The sequence below is a fragment of the Felis catus genome, chromosome C2 (genome assembly GCF_018350175.1).
Source record: "Felis catus isolate Fca126 chromosome C2, F.catus_Fca126_mat1.0, whole genome shotgun sequence".
Lineage (NCBI taxonomy): Eukaryota > Metazoa > Chordata > Mammalia > Carnivora > Felidae > Felis > Felis catus.
Window position 1 is genome coordinate 4567201 of NC_058376.1, and position 27546 is coordinate 4594746.

Here is a 27546-nt window from a genome sequence, read left to right on the forward strand (position 1 = left end):
AGCGAAACCCAAGGAGGAGGTCATGGGAACTCGGAGTTATAGCCAGTCAGTCAGAAGCATAGGAACAATCTGGGACTTGTGATTGCATCTGAAGTGTGGGGGGAGAGAGTCTTGTGAGACCAAGCCCTTAACCTGTGGAGTCTGAGGCCATCTTCAAGTAGACAGGGTCAGAATCGAGTTGAATTATGGACCACCCAGCCGGTGTGGCAGATAATTGCTTGATGTTGGGAAAAACCTACCACACATCGGGTACGGATGCACTCAGAGTATCGTGTGTAGTGTAAGGAAAACAATGGGGTTTTTCATTTATTTATTTATTTATTTATTTATTTATTTATTTATTTATTTTTTCAACGTTTATTTATTTTTGGGACAGAGAGAGACAGAGCATGAACGGGCGAGGGGCAGAGGGAGAGGGAGACACAGAAACGGAAACAGGCTCCAGGCTCTGAGCCATCAGCCCAGAGCCCGACGCGGGGCTCGAACTCACGGACCGCGAGATCGTGACCTGGCTGAAGTCGGACGCTTAACCGACTGCGCCACCCAGGCGCCCCATGGGGTTTTTCTTTATGCACCCAAAATAATGGGGCTCACTTGAGAAGAAACAGATAACTTGAGTAGCTCTGTATTTATTAAAGAAATTGAAGTGTGCAGTTAGAAATCTTCTCACAAAGAACACTCCAGGCCAGAAGGCTTCACTGGGGAACTGCACCAAATCCTTAAGGAAATAATACCAATTTTGTACAAACTCTCTCAGAATATTGAAAAGGAGAGAATACTCACCAATATACTCCACCCTGATACCAAAACCAGAAAAAAAAATAAGAATAAAACCATAGACCAATATCTCTCATGAATGCACATACAAAAATTTTTAACAGAATTTTAGCCAATTGAACCCAACAGTATAGAAAAAGGATGATGTATCACAAGCAAGTGGGACTTACCTCAGAAATGCAAGGTTGGCTTAATATTCAAAAATGTAATTTGCCATATTAGCAGACTAAAAAAGACAAACTATATAATCACTTCAAGAGATGCAGAAGGGACACTGGCTGGCTCAGTCGGCTGAGCGTCCGACATCGGCTCAGGTTATGGTCTCACAGTCTGTGGGTTCGAGCCCTGCGTCGGGCTCTGTGCTGACAGCTCAGAACCTGGAGCCTGCTTTGGATTCTGTGTCTCCCTCTCCCAGTGCCCCTCCCTTGCTCATGCTCTGTCTCTCTCTGTCTCAGAAATAAACATTAAAAAAATTAAAAAATTAATTAAAATTAATTTAATTAAAAAATTAAACATTAAAAAAATAGAGGTGCCTGGGTGGCTCCGTCGGTTAAGCCTCCAACTTCAGCTCAGGTCATGATCTCGCGGTCTGTGAGTTTGAGCCCCATGTCAGGCTCTGTGCTGACCGCTAGGAGCCTGGAGCCTACTTTGGATTCTGTGTCTCCCTCTCTCTCTGCCCCTCCCCCACTCGTGCTTGGTCTCTCTCTCTCTCTCTCTCTCAAAAATAAACATTAAAAAAAGAGAGATGCAGAAAAAAACATATGACAAAATCTAATATCTATCACTGATTAAAAACTCTCAGAAATCTTGAGGTAGAAGGAATTTCCTCAACTGATAAAGGGTTTCTATGAAAAATCCCTAATTAACATCATATTTAATGATGAACGATGGAATGCGTTTCCTCTATGACAAGGAAAAAGGCAATGATGTCTACTCTAATCATTTCTATCCAGCATTGTAGTGGAGGTTTCATCCAGTGTAATCAGGCAAGAAAAAGAAAGCAAAGGCATGCAGATTAAAAAAGAAATGGTAAGGGTCACCTGGGTGGCTCAGTTGATTTTGGCTCAGGTCACGATCCCAGTGTCGTGGGCTTGAGCACCGTGTTGGGCTTCATGCTGAGCATGGTGCCTGTTTGAGATTCTCCTTCTCTCTCTTTCTGTCTCTCCCTCTGCCCCTCCCCTCCCTAAAAAAATATTCTTTTTTTGTTTTTAATGTTTATCTTTATTTTTGAGACAGACAGAGCATGAGTGGGGGAGGGGCAGAGAGAGAGGGAGACCCAGAATCGGAAGCAGGCTCCAGGCTCTGAGCTGTCAGCACAGAGCCTGATGCGGGGCTGGAACTCATCAACTGCAAGATCATGACCTGAGCTGAAGTCGAACGCTCAACCGACTGAGCCACCCAGGTGCCCCAAAAACTATTCTTAAAAAAAAAGAAAAGAAGTGGTAAAACTCTCTTTTATTGGGGGTGGGTAGATGGCATTATCATCTACATAGACTATCCAATGTAAAAACAAAACTACTAGAATAAGTGAGTTTAGCAAGGTTGTGGGATATAAGCTCATTATCCAAAAATCAATCGTATCTCTATATGCTAGTAACAAACAGCTGGAAATTAAAAAAAATTTTAAATATACTACAGCATCAAAAATGAAATACTTACAGATAAATAGAGTAAAAGAGCTACAAGATGTGTATATTGAATACAGTAAAAACATTACTGAGACAAGTTGAAGAAAACTTTAATAAATGGAGAGCTAACTATGTTTCTTGAGTAAAAGATTCAATATTGCTAAAATGCCAATTCTCCCCAAATTGATCTAGAGACCCAATGCAATCCCAATCAGAAGCCAATAGTTTTGTGTAGCAATGTGTAAGCTGATTCTAAAATTCATATGTATATGGAAAGGATCTAAAATAGTCAAAATAATTTTGAAAAAGAAAAACAGAACTGAAGAAATTATGTTACTGAACTTCAAGAATTACTGTAAAGCTACGTTTATCAGGGCAGTTTATATAATGAAAGACAGACAAGTGGAAGGGAATGGAGAGTCCAGAATTAGATATGGTCCCTTGATTTTGGCCAATGGTACAAATTCAGTAGACAAAGACGGTGTTTTTTGTTTTTGTTTTGTTTTTTTAATTTTTTTTTCAACATTTATTTATTTTTGGGACAGAGAGAGACAGAGCATGAACGGGGGAGGGGCAGAGAGAGAGGGAGACACAGAATCGGAAACAGGCTCCAGGCTCCGAGCCATCAGCCCAGAGCCTGACACGGGGCTCGAACTCATGGACCGCGAGATCGTGACCTGGCTGAAGTCGGATGCTTAACCGACTGCGCCACCCAGGCGCCCCGACAGTGTTTGGAATAAATGTGCTAGAACAATTGGATATCCACATTTAAAAGTGATTTCAATCCAGACTTCACATCATATGCAAAATTAACCCCAAAGGGGTATCTCACAGTATATGTATTGAAAAATCGAAAATTATCAAATTTCTAGAAGAAAAATACAAGAAAATTTCTGTGGCTTTGGGTTGGGCAGACAGGATCTTAGATAGGACACAAAAAATATGATCCTAAAATGAAAAACTGGTAAATTGGACTTCAATAAAATTAAGAATTTCTGCTCTTTGATAAACACAGTTAAGAGAAGAAAAAAGACAAGCCACAAACTGGGAGAAAATATTTGCAAATCATGTACTTGATGAAGGACTTGGATACAGAATATGTAAAGAAATCTGAAAGTCAATAATAAGAAAACAACCCAGGGGCACCTGGGTGGCTCAGTCGGTTAAGCATCCAACTTCAGCTCAGGCTCATGGTTCATGAGTTCAAGCTGCGCATCAGGGTCTCTGCTGCCGGCAGCACAGAGCCCGCTTCAGATCCTCTGCTCCCTTGTCTTTGTGCTCCTCCCCCACGTGTACACGCTCTCACTGTCTCTCTCGAAAATAAACATTAGGGGCGCCTGGGTGGCGCAGTCGGTTAAGCGTCCGACTTCAGCCAGGTCACGATCTCGCAGTCCGTGAGTTCGAGCCCCGCGTCAGGCTCTGGGCTGATGGCTCAGAGCCTGGAGCCTGTTTCCGATTCTGTGTCTCCCTCTCTCTCTGCCCCTCCCCCGTTCATGCTCTGTCTCTCTCTGTCCCAAAAATAAATAAACGTTGAAAAAAAATTAAAAAAAAAAAGAAAATAAACATTAAAAAAAATTTTTTTAATATTATTTTTGAGAGACAGAGGGAGAGAATCAGAGCTTGAGCAGGAGAGAAGCAGAGAGGGAGACACAGAATTGGAAGCAGGCTCCAGGCTCTGAGCTGTCAGCACAGAGCCTGATGCGGGGCTCAAACCCATGAACTGTGAGATCGTGACCCGAGCCGAAGTCAGGAGCTCAACCGACTGAGCCACCCAGGCGCCTCTTAAATAAATATTTCTTTTAAAAAGAAAACAACCCAGTTAAAAAATGGACAACTGACTTAAATAGACACTTCATCAAGTAAGATATACATATAGCAAATACATACACAGAAAGAGGTGCGACATCAGTAGTTATTAGGAAAATGAAGCTTAGAAACTTAGATACCACTGCACACCTGTTAGGATGTCCTAGATTGGAAGGACTGAGCATACGAGTGTTTGTGCAGCATGATGGTGGATCAACTCTCATACACTGATGGGAATGTAACACAGGACAACACACATTGCTTTCAATACTTAAAATGTTTCACCCCATTTTCTTCTTGTTTGCCTGGTTTCTGAAAAAAAGCCCAATATAATTCTTCGCCTTGTTGCTTTATAGGTAAGGTGCTTTTGGGTTTTTTTTACTTTGTTTTATCTGCCTCTGGCTTCTCATACGATTTTTCTCCTTATCTTTGATCCTCTGTAGTTTGACATACTTAGGTGTAGATATTTTAGTATTTATCTTATTTGGTTTCGTTAAGCTCCCTGGATCTGTGGTTTGGGGCCTGTCAATAATTTTGGAAAACTTTCAGCAACACTGCTTCAAATATTTCTGTTCCTTTCTCTTTCCCTTCTTCTGGTACTCCTATTACACATTATACCTTTTTACTTGTCCCACAGTTCTTGGATATTCTGTTGCGTTTTTTCCCTTCCTTCAGTCTTTTTTTCCCTTTTCCTCCTCTTTCAGTTTGGGAATTTCTATTGACATATCCTCCAGCTCCCCAACTTTTCCTTTCTTGTATCTGGTCTACCGATGAACCCATCAAAGGTGTTTCTCATTTCTGTTACGGTAATTAATTTCCTTTGATTCTTTCTTAGGGTTTTCATCTCTCTGCTGACATTGCTCATCTGTACTTGTATTTTGTCCACTTTTTCAATTGGAACCTTGAGCATATTAATCATAGTTGTTTCAAATTCCTGGTCTGCTAATTGCAAAATCTCTGCTATGCTTGAGTCAAGTTCTGATGCTTGCCCCGTCTCTTCAAACTGTGCTGTTTACCTTTAGTGTGCTTGTTACTTGTTTTTGAAAGCTAGGCATAGTATGCCAGTTAAAAGGAACAGAGGTACCCTGATGAACCTGGATGCAAAAGTCCTCAGTAAGATACTAGCCAACCAGAGCCAACAATACATTAAAAGAATTATTCATCATGATCAAGAGGATTTATACCCAGGATGCAGGGCTGGTTCGATATCCACAAAATAATCAATGTACTACATCACATCAATAAAAGAAAGGACAAGAACCAAACAAGTCTCTCAATAGGTGCAGAGAAAGCACTTGACAAAATACAGCATCCTTTCTTGAGAAAAACCCTCAGAAAGTAGGGATAGAAGGATCATACCTCAAGATCTTAAAAGCCATATGTGAAAGACCCACCGCTAATATCATCCTCAATGGGGAAAAACTGAGAGCTCTCCCCCTGAGGTCAGGAGCACAACAGGGCTGTCCGCTCTTGCCACTGTTATTCAACATAGTTTTGAAGTCCTAGCCTCCGCAATCAGACAACACAATGGCATAAAAGGCATCCAAACTGGCAATCAGGAAGTCACTCTTTCACTCTTTACAGATGACATGATAGTCTATATGGAAAACCTAAAAGATTCCACCAAAAAATTGCTAGAACTGATCCATGAATTCAGCAAAGTGGCAGACTATAAAAATCAATGCACAGAAATCGGTTGCATTTCTATACACCAATAATGAAGCAACATAAAGAGAAATCAAGGAATCGATCCCATTTACAATTGCACCAAAAAGCATAAAATACCTAGGAATAAATTGAACCAAAGAGGTGAAAAATCTATACACTGAAAACTATAGAAAGCTCATGAAAGAAATTGAAGAAGACACGTACAAAAAATGGAAAAATATTCCATGCACCTGGATTGGAAGAACAAATATTGTTAAAATGCCAATACTACCCAAAGCAATCTACATGTTCAGTGCAATCCCTATCAAAATAACACCAGCATTCTTCACAGAGCTAGAACAAACAATCCTGAAGTTTGCATGGAATCAGAAAAGACCCCGAATAGCCAAAGCAATCTTGAAAAAGAAAACCAAAGCTGGAGGCATCACAATTCCGGACTTCAAGATGGAGACATCACAATTCCAGACGTCAAGATGGATTACAAAGCTGTAATCAAGGGGCGCCTGGGTGGCGCAGTCGGTTAAGCGTCCAACTTCAGCCAGGTCACGATCTCGCGGTCCGTGAGTTCGAGCCCCGCGTCAGGCTCTGGGCTGACGGCTCAGAGCCTGGAGCCTGTTTCCGATTCTGTGTCTCCCTCTCTCTCTGCCCCTCCCCCGTTCATGCTCTGTCTCTCTCTGTCCCAAAAATAAATAAACATTGAAAAAAAATTTTAAAAAAGCTGTAATCAAGACAGTATGGTACTGGCACAAGAACAGACACTCAGATCAATGGAACTGAATAGAGAACCCAGAAATGGACCCACAAGTGTATGGCCAGCTAATCTTTGACAAAGCAGGAACGAATATCCAGTGAAATAAAGACAGTCTCTTCAGCAAATGGTGCTGGGAAAACTGGACAGCGACATGCAGAACAATGAACCCGGACCACTTTCTTACACCATATACAAAAATAAACTCAAAATGGATGAAAGACCTAAATGTAAGACAGGAAGCCATCAGAATCCTCAAGGAGAAAATAGGCAAAAACCTCTTTGATCTTGGCCACAGCAACTTCTTCCTCAACACATCTCCGGAGGAAAGGGAAACAAAAGCAAAAAATGAACTACCGGGACCTCGTCAAAATAAAAAGCTTCTGTACAGTGAAGGAAACAATCCGCAAAACTAAAAGGCAACCGACAGAATGGGAGAAGATATTTGCAAATGACATATCAGATAAAGGGTTAGTTTCCAAAATGTAAAGAACTTGTCAAACTCAACACCCCAAAACCAAATAATCCAGTGAAGAAATCGGGAAAAGACATGAATACACGCTTCTCCCAAGAAGACATCCGGATGGCCAACTGACACATGAAAAAATGCGCAGTATCACTCATCATCAGGGAAATAGAAATCAAAACCACAATGAGATACCACCTCACACCTGTCAGAGTGGCTAACATGAACAACTCAGGCAACAACAGATGTTGGCGAGGGTGCGGAGAAAGAGGATCTCTTTTGCACTGCTGGTGGGAATGCAAGCTGGTGCAGCCACTCTGGAAAACAGTATGGAGGTTCCTCAAAAAACTAAAAACAGAACTACCCTATGACCCAGCAATTGCACTACTAGGTATTTATCCAAGGGATACAGGTGTGCTGTTTTTTAAATTTTTTTTAATGTTTATTTTTTAGAGAGAGAGAGAGAGAATGCAAGCCATGGAGGGGCAGAGAGAGAGGGAGAAAGAATCTGAAGCAGGCTCCAGGCTCTGAGCTGTCAGCACAGAGCCTGATGCAGGGCTTGAACCCACCAACCGTGACATCATGACCTGAGCCAAAGTCGGACACTCAACTGACTGAGCCACCCAGGTGCCCCCAGGTGAGCTGTTTTGAAGGGACACATGCACCCCCGTGTTTATAGCAGCACTATCGACAATAGCCAAAGTATGGAAAGAGCCCAAATGTCCATCGATGGATGAATGGATAAAGAAGATGTGGTATATAGATACAATGGCGTATTACTCGGCAATCAAAAAGAAGGATATCTTGCCATTTGCAACTACGTGGATGGAACTGGAGGTTATTATGCTAAGTGAAATTGGTCACTCAGAGAAAGACAAAAATCATATGACTTCTCTCATATGTGGAATTTAAGATGCAACACAGATGAACATAAGGGAAGGGAAGGAAAAATAATACGAAAACAAGGAGGGGGACAAAACATAAGAGCCTGTTAAATACAGGGAACAAACTGAGGGCTGCTGGAGGGTTATGGGTGATGGGCATTAACGTAGACACTTGTTGGGATGAGCACTGGGCATATACATAGGGGATGAATCATTGGAATCTACTCCTGAAATCATTATTGCACTATATGCTAACTAACTTGCATGGAAATGAAAAAATAAGTGAATACTTTTTTTTGAAAAAAGGAACAGAGGTAAATAGAACTTTAGCGTGAGTGTTTACGTTCACCTGACTAGGAGTGAGCTGTGTTTGGTATTTGCTGTGGGCTGTAGGTGCCAAAGGCTAAAATTTCTCTCCTATGTCTAGGATATGCCTAGAGACTCTTTTTAAAATTGGGTTTAGCCTTGTGGTTCTTTTACGCTGTAACCCTCTGGTTTTTTTTTTTTTTTGAATGTTTATTTATTCATTTGGAGGGACAGAGAGAGAGAGAACAGGAGGGGGAGAGAGAGTGGGAGAAGAGAGAATTCCAAGCAGGCTCAATGCTAACAGCAGGAGGTCACGGGGCTCAATCCCACGAACCATGAGATCGTGACCTGAGCAAAAATCAAGGGTCAGATGCTCAACCAATTGCAAACCCCTGTTATGTCAAAGGAGCTTCTTTTGTGTGACGTTAAGATGTAGGGGAAGGGGAAATGTTGTGCAGTCCCAAGACTGAGTCTCAATCTTTTGGGGAGCCTGTGCTACTTGGGCGGTGGGCTTCACAAGAGGCCATATTGTTTCTTTGACCCCTTAGGTGAGACAGGAAGGTTAGAGGGGGGCTGGTTTAGAGGGGGCCCCTCTGGTGTTGGGTATTTCCTCCCACAGGTCAGTTAGTATCAGGGAAAACCCACATTGGTTAGACTCTGGCAAAAAGTTTCTCTTGAAGGCAGGCCATCGTGAAGGAGAACAGAGCCCTGGGGGCATATTTCAGACCGGCTGTTTTCCCTTCCCCCTGACAAAAGCAGGAGGGGATTTTTTCTTTGATCTTTACTCTGAGAGCCTGGTGGGGTTCCAGGCAGAAAAACGCAGGAAAGTGTAGGGATTCCTCCAAGGTTTGGCCTGCAGGAGTTTTAATCTCTCAAAATGGTCCAAACCCCCCCCCCCCCCCCCGTCAGCAGCAACTGACCAATTGCCCCTGAAGGATTCCTGCCTGGTGCTGGCTCCAAGCTGACGTGGGATTCTGGGGATCTGCCCGTCTCTCCCGTTTTCAGGCCGGTGGTTTGCCCTGTGACCTCAATTCTCGGGTATGTGTATGCTTTTATGTATAGCATAAAAATTGGAGGTTTATGTGCCGTGATCCAATCTAAGAGTTGTTTTCCCTTAACTGGCAGCTTTCGGACCACCTGCTATTATGTGAGACCTACTAGTTATTCGTCATACCATCACACTTGGGTTGTTTTCTGGTTTTGTTGCTTTTTAAAATTTTAAAATTTTGCTTTCACTATACAGGTTTTTTTCTTTCGTTTTTTTTTTTTAATGTTTATTTATTTTTGAGAGAGAGAGAGAGAGAGACAGAGCACAAGCACGGGTGGGGCAGAGAGAGAGAGGGAGACACAGAATCCGAAGCAGGCTCTAGGGTCTGAGCTATTAACACAGAACCCTATACGGGGTTCAAATCCACGAACCACGAGGTCATGACCTGAGCCGAAGTTGGACGCTCAACCGACTGAGCCACCCAGGCACCCCATACAGTGTTTTTGGCTTTGTTAAAGGTCATATATTTTAAAAATAGCATTTTAATAAGTGAACAGATAAAATACGGAGAAGATTTTTTACAAACACACAAAAGAGACTACTTTAATAGGTAAAGAATCTTGTAAACCAATAAAAGGCCAGTGACAGAGGTGAAAATGGGCAAGAGATATGAACAGACAGTTTACAGAAAATCAACACAAAGGCTCTTAGCTTAAAAGATCCTCAATTCACTCACGGCAAAAGCAATGAAAGTAAAAATCTCATCTGAGACTTCAATTTCTATCTCTCAGAGAGGCAGAGATCAAAGTCTCTGTCAACATGCTGGGCTGACAGACTATGGGGGAATGGTCATTCTCACTGTGCTAATCTGAATCCTCTGAGAAGCAGCTATCCGAACAGGATAAAATGCACAAGAATTTGTATCAGGGGAACTGCCTACAAGAGGAGAGAGGGAAGGGGCTGAGTTAAGGGGGGAGAGCCATCAGACCGCAATACGAGTCTGACCCTAAGCCAAAGACAGGGCGACGGAGCCTTGCAGTCTCTGGAGGGTTCAGCAAGGCCACCGGGGCATCTGGAACCCAAGCCGGCCATCGGCAGAGCCTGACTCTCCCAGGAGTGGGTTTGCCTGGTGCCCCTCTGCTCACACGGATTTTCTCCTTCACCAAACTCTCCCCTGAGCTCCTTTTTTAACTCAGGCCTGACTTCGAACGTTGTGCTCATGTCTGCATTGTCCAATTTTAGAAGAACTCTGCTAAGTCAGTTTATCCGGGTCCCCCTCCCTTTGATAGCTGATCACCCTCCATATCTGGTTAGGTTTGCTATCCACGTGGTGTCTGATCGCCCGGCCCGCCTTCAGCAAAACACAGGAGGGGACCAGGAAAGTGGAAGGCACCATATCTTAGAAAAAGGAGTTAAAACTCCAGAGAGGGAGACAAGGCCGTCCCAGGATGACGGTGGATAGGGGTGCCAGACGGCAGCTGCACGGTGACCCGAGAGCAACCTGGCTGACCCGAGTGGGTCGGAAGGCTCCAGAAGAGGAACTTGGTGGATATCTGATGGGACATTAGATTTGTTTTTTAACTAGAAGAACCTTTTGGGGTTAAACTGATGTAAGTAACAGAAAACCAAGCAAGCTGACAACCAACAAAAAGACAAGGAGACACGATGGTTGTACACGATGTGATTCAGCCATGGAGAACCTTCACTTAGCCGTGTTTAAAAAAAACAAACAGGGAGTCCTGGGTGGCTCAGTCGGTTGAGCATCTGACTTCGGCTCAGGTCATGATCTCACCGTTCGTGAGTTCAAGCCCCACGTCAGGCTCTCTGCCATCAGCACAGAGCCTGCTTCAGATCCTCTGTCTCCCTCTCTCTCTGCCCCTCCTCTACTTATGCTCTCTCTCTCTCAAAAATAAATAAATATTAAAAAAAAAAAAGCAAACAAAACCGGAGGCCACCACTTGAATATATCCCTAGACCAACCATCACAGTCACGTAACCAAAACTTGACACGGAGACACTGCCTCTGACCTTAAAATGTGACCTTTCCCCACATCCGGGTGACTTTTCAGCTGCGAACAAGTAAGGTCATGCCTCCGGAAGGCATGGCCGTCTCCAGTGACAAGTGACCCTGGACCACAATGCACTAACTCACGCCTGCCTCGTAAACGCCGCTGCGACTACTGAGGCCTGGGCTTTCCAACCACGGTCGGTTGGGAGGTCTCCTGTTCTCCAACCGTTTCCCACTCAGTAACACGCTCATATCAAGGAAAAGTCCTTTGGATTTTCTCTTGACGGTCTTACTGATGCAAATGCTGGGGTTTGATCACGCTAAAAGGCGTGGGTCAGGACCACGGTGTGGAGGAAGACAGCAGTGGGCGGTGTGGGGGGACCGCTCACCCACTGAGTGGCCGGCCCACAGATGATGCCTAACCTGGGAAAGCCAACAAGGGCCAGCCCGAGGCTGCCATTAGAGACGGGAAGTAAGGAAAGAGGCTGCTGAGAGATGGAAACTGCTGTCCCTGGGGCCGGCACGGCCGCGGTGCCCAGTAAGGGCTGGTGGCACTAAGGACACGAGCAGCAGAGAACCGCCTTGTCTTTCTACATAAATTGTATTTTTTCTTCATATGATGATCACCACAACCCAGCACTCTTGCTCCGTGAGTCGACTACAAAAAAACCACAACGCTACGCCCGGCAAGTGACGCTCCGTAGGCCTCTGCCTGGGTTTACTCCCCTGTCCCTTTTAACCTGCTTTTATCTGAGTCTGTCCTGCTTTGCACCACGCCGTGTTCTGAAAACCATCTGGAATACTGTTTGAAAGCAGGCGAGCTACATTTGGGTCCCGCCTATTCATATCGTGAGTTGTTCCGTTAGACTACTGGACTCAAGCCAGTCTTCCCAGCACACCCCTGGACTCCAGGGCAGAATCCTGGCTCTGCCACGAGCTCTGAGTGACGAGGGGCAGGCTGCTGAATCTGTGAGTCGGTCCCCTTGACTGTGCCATGGGGATGACAGACGGGACACCTCACAGGAAGTCGCCTGAAGTTAACACATACGTGCATTAGTGTGTCCTAGGTTGGCATGAAGCCGTTGCTTTGGGACCATGGTCAGGGGAAGGCTTCAGGCAGTGTGGACCAGTGGGAACCTGGTGCTCTGGGTCTAATTTGGAACAATTCCCTTCTAGTGATGTGATTCTGGGAAGAGCATCTCCCTCTTCTTCTTTTTTTTTTTTTTTAAGTTTATTCCTTTAGTTTTGAGAGAAAGAGAGTGCAGGGAAGGGGTGGAGAGAGAGGGAGACAGAGAATCCCAAGCAGGCTCCACGCTGTCAGCGCAGAGCCTGACGTGGGGCTCGAACTCACGAGCCGTGAGATCATGACCTGAGCTGAAATCAAGAGCTGGACGCTCAATGGACCGAGCCCCCCAGGTGCCCCTCCCCTCTTCTCTACCACAGGCTCCTGCTCAGTTTTCAAGCCGAATCCCCACCTTGTCTCCTCCATGGACCTCTCTGGCAATCCCATCCAATGGTACATTTGCTTCTGGAATATTCCACAACCACCCACAAAATCACCATATCGCCTTCACCACGGAAGACTGAAAAATCTGTTCTCTCCCAAGTATAACAGTTCTTGGTGGGGAAGGAGGGGCTTGGCCCCCAGGAGACACGCGGCCGTGTATAGAGACACGTATGGCTGTCACAGCTGGACGGGGTAGCCTATGGTATCCAGCAGCTGGACGTCTGGGATGCTACTGAACCCACGCCACAGACAAGGTCATTGGTCCACAGGGTCAGTGGTGTTGAGGTGGAGAACCCTGAACTGTGACATCAGCTCCTTGAGCACAAGAGCCATGTTTACTGTTACTATTCTGCCACCAAGTGCCCCACCCGGGGGGTTTGTGTGAAGGAATGTTTATCGATAAGCCCCCCGGGGCTGAGTAAAGTGGGCCTTGGGTGAGTAAGGGACCCCCAAAGGGCAGTGTGCTTTCCATCCAGTGTCCGTACGGAATGGGGAATGTGCTGAGACCAGGCAAGGGGGGAGGTGCCGAGTCTACGGCTCGTGCCCTGGCGTGCTACGCTCCTTGGGAGGATGAGCTAAGTGCAGAGACGACGAATTAAAACTTGGAGAGAGGGACGTGCATCTCTCGCAATGAACCAGCCAGCAACGAGAAAGGAAGGCGAGCCCAGTTTTGGGAAAAGGGTGGATGATCGGGAAAGACTTCCTCCTCCGTGTTGGGGAAAGCCCACGCTCTCTTTCCTTTGTAGTAACTATTCATGGCCTAAGCATCCTTAAGCTAGGTGTTACGGATTGCACTGTGGCCTCTCAAAATCCACATGCTGATGTCCTAGCTCGCGGAACCCCAGAACGTGACCTTCTTTGGAGGAAGGGCCTTCCAAGAGGTGACTAAGTTAACATGAGGCCATTAGCGTGGTCCTACTTCATATGACTGGTGTCCTTTTTAAAGGGGGGGAATTAGGACACACACACACACACACACACACACACACACACACACACACACAAGACAGCTCTTTGCAAGCCCAGGAGAGAGGTTGGGACAGACTCCCCCTCACAGAGGGAACCAGCCCTGCCCACACCTTGACCTTGGGCAACCAGCCTCCAGGACTGTGAGAGAATGAATAAATGGCTGTTGTTTAAGCATCCGGTCCGCGGTGCTTTGGTAGGGCCACCCGGGCAGAGGCAAACACTAGGCCAGGGCAGTTCTAAGCGCCGAGATTTATTTAAGCTATCGTGGGTCAGGCCGTCAGGAAGGAGGAGGTGTGGGCTGCCAGGAGAAATAACATCTGCTTTAATCCACAAGGGTGAGGACCATAAAAACAAAAGGGAAGCAAGGGGCACCTGGGTGGCCCAGTCGGTTGACTTCAGCTCAGGTCATGGTCTCACAGCCTGTGAGTTCAAGCCCCCCGTCGGGCTCGGTGCTGACAGCTCGGAGCCTGGAGCCTGCTTCGGATTCTGTGTCTCCCTCTCTCTCTGCCCCTTCCCCGCTCACGCTCTGTCTGTCTCTCTCAAAAATAAATAAACAGTAAAAAAATTTTTTTTTAAAGAAGGAAAGCAAGACGGCATCTGCTGAATTCTGACTTTGGAGGGCTGTGCCACGTGTTCGAAGCAGGGCACAACATGGACGCTCGGCGCTGTCCCACCCGCAGGCAAATGAGAGCCCAAGGCGGGGACACCCCCCACCACAGGACACAGCAGCTGTCGCCCGCATTCCCGCTTGGACTCCCAGCCTTTGCCTTTCCCTCCGAGGGCACGCATGCCGCGGGGCTGGCCCCGGGGAAGGGAAGGCATCACGTGGGTGTCCTCATCACGGGTACTCACAGCTCGTCTTCAAAGCAGATTTTGGCATACTTGTCCCTGCCGCCCCCGCTGAGCAAGCGGTAGGCGTAGGTGTCCGAGGGGCACGGGGTCCAGTGGTCACATTTCTGCCTTTTAGGGGCTGGGGCTGCAACAAACAGGAACATAACGGTTAGCATCTTGCAGGTACTTGTCAAATGGACCCACTACTCGACCGTGAGCAGTGGCCCTTCGATCCCAAGACTCCACCCTGGGGTGGGGGAAGGGAGTGGGGAAGGGACTCACCAACTTTGCATTGGCAGCGTCCGAAATCCCCCTAGAGCTATAGCTGGTTTAACCTGCATGTGTCTTTTTTTTAATGTTTATTTCTTTTTGAGAGACAGAGAGACGGAGCACAAGTTGGGGAGGGGCAGAGAGAGAAGGAGACACAGAATCGGAAGCGGGCTCCAGGCTCCGAGCTGTCTGCACAGAGCCCGACGCGGGACTTGAACTCACAAGCCGTGAGATCGTGACCTGAGCCGAAATCGAAGCTTAACCGACTGAGCCACCCAGGCGCCCCTGATCTGTGTTTGTCTTAAAATAACAAATCTGCACAAGGGAGAGGATGCTGGGCGGGCATAACAATTTCAGAAGGTGAGGGAACCCCTGCCCAGGGCCGGTTCCCTCACTGACATTCTTGGCACACAATATGGAAAGAAAGCTCCCTTGGGTCGAAGGGGGCTGGTGAGCAAAGCAACAGCCATCTATGGAGCATCTACCCAGCTTCTGCATTTACACACCCTGACACACACACACACACACACACACACACACACACACACACACACACCCCTGCTCTGGCCACCTGACCCCTTTCCTTCCATATGAGCCTGAGACACTGAGTTTTTCCGCCAGGGGGCGACGAGGTCAGCGTTGGCAGGCCATAGAGATGTCTCCCCAGCACCCCCACCTCACAGGGGCAGCACCTGAGGAGCCCAGCTGGCCTTGGGACAGCCCCGCGCCCCTCCCTCTGCTGGGTGCCATGTGGCCGTCCCTCCCACGTGCCCTTCTCTGTCTGCCGTCGTCCACAGAACCCGCCGTGCTGTGCCCAGTTCAGATTTAAATCCCAAGCCCCCCTCTCGCTTGTCCAGTTTGACCAGAGGTGTGATCCGTGCCTCTCTGACTGAGGACGCACGGCTGTGACAGCCAGGCGGATGGTGAGGCCCTGGGAGGCCCTGCTGGCGGGAATCCGGGTGCAGACACGCACGGGGAAGGTCCGGAGCCGGACGGGCAGAACTTCTCGGGGAGCACAGGGAAGCAGGTGCCCCGGCTGGGGATGGGGGCACACGGAACTCTCCAGGGAGCGCGTGCCCCATCCACATCTTCCCCTCCCTCCTCGCCTGCCCTGCCCCTGAGACCCCCCTGCTGCCCAGCTCTCTGTTCTCTTTTCTTTCCCTTGGCCCTCAGCTTATCCCCCCGGTCCCCTTCCCCCAGGAGACGGGGTCTGTCTCCTCTCCGCCCTGCTCCCAGCCCCCGGGTGGGATGTGGTAAACGCAGCGGCTCTACTCTTAGTCGACCGACTGAGTGGGCACCTGCACCCCCCGGGTGGGGGAGAAGCCTCCTGACTTCAGAGACACCGAACTCTGTCCCCACCCCGCACCCCATGCGAAAGCCGCGAGGGACCGTAAGGCTTTCTGGACACGTGTGGCTGCAGGCCCCGGTCCACCTTCACCAACCTTCCTTCCTATCCAGTCTATCTTTTAACACAAGAAAGGACCGTGGGGTTTTTTACCTTTCCTTGTTTAATTTCTGCCGGAGAAAAATAAAGCGAAAGAAAAGGAAACCCGTCCACATGTTTTCACTCTAAAGAAGCTTGAGACTCTTTTCGGCGTATCTTCCTCCAGACTCTTCTATGCATGCAGAGGGCATCTGCAAAGTTGCTAAACATAGATTGTATATATTCAAGCAGTACGTTACTTCCATAAGTGTTCACATAATGTACTTAATACATTTTTTCCCCATCTCTAAATTTAAAGCGAGGGGTCCAACCATGAATGCGAAAAAGTGCCAAAAATACAGCATCTCCTCTGTGTCTCTGGATTTGGGGCACTACAGTTTTTATTTTAGCTCTTTTTTTTCCTTCCAATTTAATAAGAATACCCATTACTTCAAAGTTAGAGGTAATTTCCCTAAAAACGCACGGGGCATAGTATTTGAAAACGTTAACATACTATTTAAAAGGAGATGTGTCCGGCGGGGGTCTGGGTAGCTCAGTCAGTTAAGCGTCTGACTCTTGGTTTTGGCTCAGGTCACGATCTCACGGTTCGTGGGATCGAGCCCCGCACCAGGCTCTGCACTGATGGTGCAGAGTCTGCTTGGGATTCCTTCTCTCCCTCTCTCTCTGCCCCTCCCATGTGCGCGTGCGCGTCTTCGCACACGCTCTCTCTCTCTCTTTCTCAGAATAAATAAACAAACATTTAAAAAATAAAATAAAAGCAGGTGTGCCCTGTCTCCTGGCGTGCAGACACCCTGTGTATACAGCCCACCCGGAGAGAATATTCTTGAACGGGGATCCACATACATCCTACCGGGTACCTGCCTTGCCTCAACGTTGGTGTCCCTGTCCCCTTAACAAGCACACAGACTCGCTCCCTCGTGCACGGACCCTGCTGTTCCCCACACAACTGGAACGAAAGTCACTGAAGCAGCCCTCTGCTCTCGGAGAAGGACACTGCTTCCAGGTCTTGCCATCACCCCAGGCTGTAGGAGGGCCCTGGCCATGTGGTCCTCTCAACCTAGAGCTGAGAAGGACCTACGTGTGTCCTGAACGCACTGAGCACGCTGACAGGAGTGCCGTGTTGACTGACGGAGGTGGCCAGTGTCCCGTGTGCCCAACGGCCACACTGTGCCCCCTGGGAATGTGGAGACAGAACGACAGCAGATTAGTACAGTGATGGCAAGGGTTAGAGGAAAAGGGATTTTGGATTGTTCTAGAGCCAGGAGCCGGGACTCCACCTGGGAGAGAGACCTGGTGAAGGTCGGGAGGAAACAAAGGGCTGGGTGGGGCAGTGCGGGCTGGGTCCCAACCTGAGCTGTTCCTGTTCTCCTGTTGCTGTCCCCTCTGCCCCGCCTGGCTGGGGCTCGGGGACACGGGGACACGGACAAGGTGACTGGCGCAGCAAGGCAAGCACAGTACAGACTTGACCCGCCCATCCCTCCCGCCCTCTCACCCCAGGCCTAACGCTGGAGTTTCCCAGCCGGGCCGTCCTTGGGAGATGGGGAGGAGGGCTCCCATAAGGATGTTCTCCCGTGGCCTCCTCCTCCCCTGGGGTCAGCAGCATGACCCGACTTGCTGTCTGCACGGCGGCCAGCTCCCCTGGGGGCCGGGTGGGCTAGGAGCAAGGCCCCACGCTTTGCCGGGAGTGCCACGGGGCCGGTCTTCCAAACCTGTGGCCCCGCCACTCACAGGCCCTTGCAAAATGCAGGTGCTGCTCGTGTAGATGTGTGTGGGTGCGTTTTCTAGAAGGGAGGCATTGGTTTTCATAGGATTCTCCAAGGAGAATGTGGCTCTTGTGACCAAAGTGACGTGGAGATGCTGTTTTCTCACAGGGCCTGGGGACGGTTGTGTGGCATTTTAAAAAGGTTTTCTGGGAGCTCCTGGGGGGCTCAGTCAGTTGAACGTCCGACTTCGGCTCAGGTCATGATCTCGCGGTTCATGAGTTCGGGCCCCGCATAGGGCTCTGTGCTGATGGCTCAGAGCCTGGAGCCTGCTTCGGATTCTGTGTGTGTGTTTCTCTCTCTGCCCCTCCCTCGCTCTGTCTCTCTGTCTCCCTCAAAAATAAATAAACACTAAGAAAAAATTTTTTAAGGTTTTCTTAACCTTCTACCCATTCCCTAGAAGCACAAAATACCATTACGTGAACAAAGATCGTATTCGTTATTTGGAGTGGGGGTGTGGAAAGACAGATACATCGTCTCAGAAGACAGAGCTCTGTCCAAACCCTGCCTCTTCCCCACCGTGCTCCCCAACCAGGTTCACTCCTTGACAAATTCACAGAGTCTGACCTCACAGATAGGTATTCAAAAAACACCTGTTAAATACCTGACACTGTGTTACATCTAGGTCCTGGGCACTTTTCCTGAAATTCATTCCCCAAAGACTGAACAGGAAAGCCCTCGTGAGCACCCAGAAGCTGACACCCAGCCACCACAAACAGCCAGGCTGCTGGTCAGTATCCTGCTTATGGGTCTCCCAAAAAACCCGCTTATTGTTCTAAGTAAGACCCGATGTCCTGATGGGCGGTGTGGTTCCCACACAGCTGGCCTCCTGCTGGGAATTTCAGTCCAGAAATCACTCTCTTGCTGAGGGAAGTCTACCTTAGTTCTTATCCGTACACTAACTAAAGCAAATAAAGGTTCTTAGGCTCCACCCTGAACCCAGATTTTTAATTTCCTGGAGCAGGGTCCAGGAACCTGTCTTCCTGAAGTACTTCCTGATTTGGGAACCATGGCTACATTCACCCCTTTAAATGAGGAAGGTGATTCCAGAAATGCGATCCTGCCGTGTGCTCCAGGCAGAGAGGAAGGGTGCTCCCGGGCGTGCGCTGAAGGCATTTCAGCCATGTCAACTCGCCTCATTGTTCTATAGGAGATGAAAGTCCGGTCCACAAAAAGCAAAGCCCAGAAGGCACCCAAAGAGGGCTGGTGTCTCTCATAATCAGTGATAATGATTCCTCAGATGCCCCCAGGGCGGTGACAGGTGCCAGACGCTTGGCACACCCACCGGTTCACCTGGCTCAGTGATGCCAATGCAGAAAGATGCTGAACCCCACGGGGAGACTGTGTGGGCACACCGCCGTGTCACCTCCACCAGCTTCTGTCCCCATGTCCCCCCAAAGGGAGTGGCATTGCACCTTCACTGAGGGGGCATGGGATTAGAAAGCAGGAAACGCAGCTGATCCCGGAGGACACAGCACCCTGGAAGGCAGGGTTGAATTTGGAACTGGAAAGAGCCTCAGACGTAGACCGCATTTACAATGTCCCCTCAGCAACAGAGGAGGGATCTTGAAGACACTGACAACTAGTTAAGAGCAGAATTAGAAGTGGTTTTTCGGGGTACCTGGGTGGCTCAGTCAGTTGAGCGTCTGACTTCGGCTCAGGTCATGATCTCTCAGTTTGTGAGTTCAAGCCCTGCGTCAGGCTCTCTGCTGCCCACACAGAGCCTGCTGCAGATCCTCTGTCCCCCTCTCTCTCTCTGTCGCCCCCTCTCTTCCCCACCCCCACTCATGCTCGCTCTCTCTCTCTCTCTCAAAAATAAATAAAGGTTAAAAAAAAAAGTAGCTTTTTCAGGGGCACCTGGGTGGCTCAGTCAGTTGACTGTCTGGCTCTTGATTTCAGCTCGGGTTATGATCTCACGGTTCATGGGTTCGGGCCCTGCATCGGGCTCTGGGCTGACAGTGTGGAGCCTGCTTGGGATTCTCTCTCTCCCTCTCCCTCTACCCCTCCTCTGCCCCTTCAAAAAAAAATAAATAAATAAACATTTCTTAAAAAGTACTTTTTCGGGGCACCTGGGTGGCTCAGTCGGTTAAGCGTCCGACTTTGGCTCAGGTCATGATCTCATGGTCCATGAGTTCAAGCCCCACGTCAGGCTCTGTGCTCACAGCTCAGAGCCTGGAACCTGCTTCAGATTCTGTGTCTCCCTCTCTCTCTCTGACCCTCCCCTGTTCATGCTCTGTCTCTCTGTCTCAAAAATAAATAAAATTTAAAAAATTAAAAAAAAAGTACTTTTTCTGGCTTTTTTGTGCAACGGTAGCCATTTAGCGGTCATCAGCTCCTCTCACCTCGGCTGAGAATCTGGGAAGGCAGCTCACCACGGCTGATTTGCCTGGCTTGGTCCCCTCTCGCAAGAGTGCCTAAGAAAATGATTCGACGACCTCGTATCTGGAGTATACGAGAGAAAACTCCAAAGGGATCCTCCTTCCACTTGCTCTCTCCTGAAACTGACCTTCGCGGCCTGGGGTTGCAAGCTGTGTGTGGGGCACACGGGGCCTCCCGCCAGATGCACCCCTCGAGTGACGTACAAATTCTTCCACGGACACTTACTAAAATACCTGTTAGACATCAGGTACCAGACCCAACCTGACGGGACCGCAGTCGACGCAGGATTTCATACATGCAAACGCGGGAGACGGAAGGTAAGCTAGGACGGGTCATGGTACATTGTGACATGTGCCGTGGGGTGGGGGAGGGGGGTGATCAGGCATCAGTAGCTTCACACGTACCCAAAACTCCCTGCAAATCAACAAGAAGAAAGAGAACCACCGCAGAGAAACGGGCAAGGCACACACGCGCAGTATATGGAGGAGGGGACGGGGCACAGGGACGAAGGCCTGGCGTTCTCAGTCGCCGCCTGCCACGGAACCACAGGCCCCGGGCCAAGGGGTCAGCACCTTCTGATGCCAAGATACACTCATCGGCAGGACAGGACAGTTCTGTCTGTGATTAGGTATCCAAACAGAGAGATGCTGTCACCAAGAGATGCTGGTTGGGAGAATGGACTGGAGCGGAAAATGGGGCGAAGGGGCAGGAAAAGTCAAACCAGGGCCGCCTTTGCCCAGGTAGGTGATAACCCGGCATGTTAACTCCCTCACCCGGGCAGAGGGTCAAAGACGTGAGGAGGAAGGGCGGTGGGGGGAGACTGAGGCCTGAGGGGAGAGAAGGAGCCAGAAGGCGCTCTGTCCTCCGGGGCGAGCACGGCATCCTTCACAAAGGAGCCAGGCCGACGCAGTCAGTCCTCTCACCAAACATGGGGAACAGGGTGGCACAGGGCAGCCGGAGCACGGATTCCCAACGGCCGGGTCGCGGAAACCACCAGATTCAGGGGTACTTGGGGTGAGCTCAGATTTACCATCTCGTAAAGACGGCGGGGAGGCAACATCCAACGTGGGGACGGTATGAGCCCAGCAGAGCACGGACTCGCGGGGTGAGAATTAACTTCAAAAACCCAAAGCCACCCTCCCCGGGCTGGGCGGCTGTGCCGGGAGGTGGGTCATTTTCAGAGAATAGTTTATGAAGTGGAAAAGCAAACCACGGATTAGGGGGAAAGCCCGAGGTGGAGGGGCGTCAGGGCCAAGTGAGGGGGGCTCAGCCCGCGTGGCCTCGGGCACGGGGGTGAGTGCTCTGTGGGTGCCTCCGGCTCCTGGGCCCCCGTCCGTCCGTGCCCAGCACCGATCTCACAGGCCAACGCGCTCCTTCCTCTGCTTCAGATCTGATCAGACATGGGGGGGTCACTGAGGACATGAGAACAAACACTCCCAGGAGGGTGTTCCCGTCATTCTGAGCCAAGAGTAACAGAGGTCCCTGTGCTGATGGCAGGAGCTGCGCTCACCTTGAACCCTGTCCAAAGCCAAGGATGACTAGGTCCCTGTGTGCTCAACAGGCACGGAGGAGTGCAGGTGTCCAGAGGGACCCAGGGGTTCGCTGAGGGCTGTACAGGCAGTGCTTGGCCAAAGGGTACCTGTGTTTGCACGGAGGCCACTCCCTGGGGGCTTGACAATGGCACGAAATGAGCCCCACAGCAAAGCCCGCAGAGCCCCAAGGACGACGCGGTCCCTGTTAATGTCTTATCCACGCGAGCCCTGAACCACCAATCGATCACTAGGCTCAACCCCCAAACTCTGAGCCCACCGGACGCCCAGGAAGTCATGTGTCCCTCCAAAGTGGGGCCGACTGCCAGCAGGAGCCAGGACGCAGCCCTCACACCAGCCATGGTCACCCGCTCTCCCGCCACCTCTGGGTTTCCAGGAACCAGATAGTGCTTCAGTTGCAGGGGAAGGTGACAGGGCCTCCCCCCGGCCTGCGCTGGGGGAGGGGCGGGGGCTGGGAAACCACACGAAGGAGCCCCACTCAAAAGGGAGACTCAGAGGCAGCTCCCAGAGGCAAGCCCACGTCCAGGACAGACGGCACATTTTGTATAACAATGGGGACGATGAGAAAGCCCTTTGAGGGTGTCTCCCATGTTCTCTATGTGTGTGGGCCCCACCTGGCACTGAGCCTCATCCGCAGTCTGGATGCTGTAGGCATATCCAATCGCATGCACATTCACTATGGAAACTTCATTTAAAATAAAAACAGTCAGGGGTGCCTGGGTGGTTCAGTCGGTTAAGCGTCCAACTTCGGCTCAGGTCATGATCTCACGGTCCGTGAGTTCGAGCCCCGCGTCGGGCTCTGTGCTGACGGCTCAGAGCCTGGAGCCTGCTTCAGATTCTGTGTCTCCCTCTCTCTCTGCCCCTCCCCTGTTCATGCTCTGTCTCTGTCTCAAAAATAAATAAACGTTAAAAAAAAAATTAAAAAAAAATAAATAAATAAAATAAAAACAGTCATAATCACTTCCTAGAAAGTTATGGGTTTTTTAAAATTTTTTTATGGGGGTGGTCATAAAAGGTAATTAATCCAAGGGCGCCTGGGTGGCTCATCGGTTAAGCCTCCGACTCCTGACTTCTGCTCAGGTCCTGATATCGTGGTTTGTGGGATCGAGCCCCACATGGCACTGACATCAAGGAAGCTTCCTGGGATTCTCTCTCCCTCCTTCTATCTCTGCCTCTACTCTGCCCATTCTCCCCCATAGATAGATAGATAGATAAATAAATAAATAAATAAATAAATAAATAAATAAATAAAAAATAAATAAATAGCTTTTCAGAAATGCGATTAATCTGAAAAGGAAGAGATTTACAAGTTTTTTTTTAAAGATTTTATTTGGGGAGGGGGGCCTCCTGGGTGGTTCAGCTAGTTAAGTGTCCGACTTCGGCTCAGGTCATGATCTCACGGTTCGTGGGTTCGAGCCCTGCATCGGGCTCTGTGCTGACAACTCAGAGCCCAGAGCCTGATTTGGATTCTGTGTCCCCCTCTCTCTGCTCCTTCCCCATTCACTCTCTCAAAAATAATAACCATTGGAAAAAAAGATCTCTTTTTAAGTAGGCTCCACACCCAACATGGGGCTCAATCAAACTCATGACCCTGAGATCAAGAGTCACATCCTCTACCGACTGAGCCAGCCAGGCACCCCCCTTGCTTTTGCAACTTCTTAAAAATCATTACCCAGTTCTTTATATTTGCACAAATTAATTTTGTAGGACCCATTTCTGCATTGAAAACGTGCCAGCTTACCTACTTACAATGAGATTTTGAAAAAGGGTACGAATTACTACCTGAGTGCCCCACGCCTTTTCCTATGGAGACTATAACGGAGATTCTGTGGTTTCACTTCATTCCCAGTTTGCGTTGTATTCCAAATGCTTATTTTTATCTGACACCTCCTGGACATGAAGTTTCTTTGTTTTCCTAACATCATAGTTTGTCGTGGGATCTCATATGGGGATGAGCAGGGGTACCCTACCTTAGAAAGGTGTGGGAGCCCAAAGGGCGAGTATTACCCCCCCCCTCCTCCTCCTCCTCCTCCTCATCATCACCATCATCATCATGATCAACTTCATTAACATCAAATGGCCAGCTTGGGCACAGCTGAGGCCAGACGCCCCCTCACCACCACGGCTGGGTTTCAGAACCGTGAGTCGACACATCTCATGGAACTCACCCTTGAGGACGGGCCTCTCACCAATGTTCCGGATGCTATAAGCAGCACTGGACAGGGATACCTCCGGAATGAGCTCTGCGAGCAGGTACCCAGAATACCAGGCGCATATGGACGCGAAGAGGAAGAACACAGCCTTCAGAGTGCCTGGGGACAGACAAGACACAGTGGTGGATGCCCGGGGAACAGGTGCCATCCTAGCCCCCTTCCTGCACCACGTTTGCAGGGCGCTCCGAGGAGAAATTACTCCTGGGTAAGTGGGAGCCGGGTCAGGCCCATGGCTGCCTCGATGAAACCATGATGGCTTCGCAGGTGCTGCTAAGACTAAGCATTTGTCGCCATAGCAGCGAAAGATGCAAACAAGTTAGGGATGTTTTCTACGCCCATTTTTTATATTTGCGGTCGGTCTGGGTCTCAGCTTCCTCAAATGCTAACATCAACGATTCATTAGTGGCCTGCAGACTGAAAATCCCAGAGGGCGGGGACTTTGTTTGGTTTATGCTGAGAACAGCACCGGGAGCCCTGTGAAGATTTACTGAGAACAGCACCTGGAGTCCCTGTAACACTGGGAACAGCCACCAAGCCTGTCATTATTATCACAGACAAGTTGGCGGCGAAACCTAGGTCTGGCAGAAGCAGAAAGTCCCTGGAGGGAGTCTTTCTGGTTGACTGGCTCTGGTACCTTCCTCCCACTTTTTTCTAATGTTTTATTATTTATTCTTGAGAGAGACAGAGTGCGAGCAGGGGCGGGGCAGAGGGAGAGGGAGACACAGGCTCCAGGCTCTGAGCCGTCAGCACAGAGCCTGACACGGGGCTCAAACCCACCAAGGGTGAGATCGTGACTTGAACCGAAGTCAGCCGCTCAACCAACTGAGCCACCCAGGCGCCCCAATTTTTTAAAAAAAAAGGCATCACCCACTCCTAGGTCAGGGGAAGCCTAGGGGGTCAACTCCTCATCCCTTCACAGACAACCTGCCACAATCCTTTCTGATTTCAGCCCCCAAATATCTCAAAGATCAGGACTCAGTTCAGGATCACCCACAGTGCCAAGATGCAGGCCCAGCATACAAAGGCAGCACAAATTTCCGATCAGCATTTAACTATGTGTTAATGGGTCCAGTCCTAAGAATTAAGAAAAAGCAGGACAGGGGGGAGGGAGGAGAGGAGAAAGAAAAGAAGGTGGAAAAAGAAAAGGGGAAGGGAAGGGCCCCCCCCCCCCACCGCTTGGCCCCACCATGTTCTGGCTGCCTCACATCTGCACCCACTCAGGCCGAGCACCTAGAAATAACTGTCCCCTCCCACAGCCTCCAGGCCTCACCTCCCACAGGTGGCTCAGGACGGCTGTGCTGGTCGAGGCCTCTCAAGTCCTCCACGCGGCCAGCGCCCTGTCCCTGGACGGCAGACTCCCCTGTGCATGGCCTCCCCGGACGACCCTCCCGCTCCTGACAGGGCTCCCACTTCGTGGGCACGGCTGGCCTTCTCTGCCGGCTCTCCCTCCCAGGGCGCAGCCCGGGCCTCTCCTCAGGACCCCGGGGCCGGCTCACCCAGACGATCCTCTGAGTTCCTGGCAGGGGCACCCCACCGCGGACCTGCGGTCAGCACCCTGGGACGTCTAGGCTGCACATTTGGCACGTTCCGGAAAACCCTTCCTCCTCCCTGCCCCCCAGGTCTGCTCCTGACCCGCGTGCGGCCCACCCCAGTGCATGGACGGGGTCAGGTGCCAGGCAGCTGGGACCCTTCCTTCGTGGCACGCTTCCCCGCCCAGCCCTGATGGAATCCATCGGTCAGTCTCCATGGGTTTACCTCCACCATAAATCTCACCTCCCCGGACTTCTCTGCCTCTCTCTAGCCTCCCCCTCCCCCGGCCACGACCATCCTCAATCTTCCCTCCCGCTGACAGGGAGAGAAAAGCCCACACCCGCCTGGGCGCCCAGATGACGTGTCCATTTATCACAGGGGGTACGATAAAGATTTGGTCTTTGTCCCTGTCCCTGGCAAGAGATCCTAAAACCCTTGCTATCTCTTGTCTCTTACGAGTGTCTGCGGTGTTCATAAAGGAGCCCCGTTCAACCACACCTGAGCCCGTGCTAAGGAGGTGACAAGGGGGGAGGGGAGGTCCTTAGGTAGCTTTTAGGGAGGGGCTGGCCCAGCATGTCCCCGGAAGAGGAAAGGGAAGGGAGTCCCGCCTGGGTCACATGGTCATGTAACCGAGGCATAATAAGATCCAAGAACTCTGGACTCCCGAACCTTGAAGGTGGGTCCCTTCCTGTAGCAAACATTCGGGTGTGTGAGGACGGTAATGTGCCATCAGCCCACGGGGCAAAGGCCCAGAACTCCGAGGCCGGGGCCCTCCCAGCCTACCCCCCAGGAGCCTCCTCGTTCGGTTGGTCCTCCCGATCCACGGGTTGTCCACTGGGGATGTTAACTCGAGCCGGTGTGTGTTTGTGCGTGGGGCGGCTCCTGAGCGCTGGGGGTCGTGCTGATGGGACAGGATGGGAGGCTTCGGTTTGACCGTGATGAGTTGGTCTTTTTCAAGTGTGACCGTCGACATCAACGCCCTCCTTCCATTCTGCAAACCCCGCGGTCCCGAAGGTTGCTAGAAGGTTCTGCGGGGATGGCTTCTGTTGTGAAGCACCTGGGGCAGTTGTGACCACCGCCATTTGCAGGACTGAAGGGACCCCTCAAAGCTGGAAAAACCAGCCACAGGTGTGGCCGACCCTGTTCCTGCAACTCCTGGGTTTGCTCTGTACCGGGTCACACGATTCACGGGAGCCCAGGCCCTCTCCTGTCTCACACGTCTGTATGAGTTTGTCCCTCTGACTACAGGGTGCTCTCCTCCATGTCGCCCAGCCTTCTCTCTCTCTCCCTTCAAGGCTCCCCCGACCTCAGTGCGGCCTGCCACACACCCTCACACCAGCCCTTCACATGCCCTGCCAGCATTGCACACCAAGGTCCTCCAGGAGAGTGCATGGGCCATGGGCCACGTATGTTCCAGAATATTCCATTGGATGCACACCGAGTGAACAGTGCGGTAGGACTGCTGGAAATATGGAGTCAGCGTTAATGGTGTCAGGTTCAAAGCAACAATAGTCCACTGTGTCGTGTGTGTGTGTGTGTGTGTGTGTGTGTGTGTGTGGGATCACGGCCGGGCTATTTTATCCAAGTGTCACATTTAAAGAAGAAAACTGGCAACGAGAGATTCTTCTCAGGATCTTCCAGGCGCCACGTCCCGTGTGAGATCTCGGAGCGGAGGTGCCGTTTAGCGTGGAGAATTCTGGAACCGGAACATGATGCTACCTTCCAAACGTGGAAAGGACAGCGACAGCGGAGGGAGACGTGATTTCGTCCCCAGCCGAACAAGGACAAATGAATGGAAGTGATGGGGAAGAAAA

At 50.0% G+C, this 27546-nt stretch overlaps 1 protein-coding gene across 4 annotated transcripts in view; it reads right to left on the bottom strand.

The window, feature by feature from the left end:
* FAM3B (FAM3 metabolism regulating signaling molecule B) overlaps positions 1-27546 on the bottom strand; it is a 58717-nt gene that overhangs the window by 12095 nt on the left and 19076 nt on the right. For 2 of the 4 annotated variants that reach the window (XM_045036589.1, XM_023238715.2), the window contains exons 2-3: positions 24158-24301; positions 14608-14731 (exon numbers count right to left, since the gene is read on the bottom strand). In XM_045036589.1, coding sequence (XP_044892524.1) covers positions 14608-14731; positions 24158-24301 — 268 coding nt within the window. Of the gene's footprint in view, positions 1-14607; positions 14732-20664; positions 20721-24157; positions 24302-27546 lie in introns of those variants that run through there. The other 2 variants (XM_045036591.1, XM_045036590.1) reach the window with 2 other exon arrangements.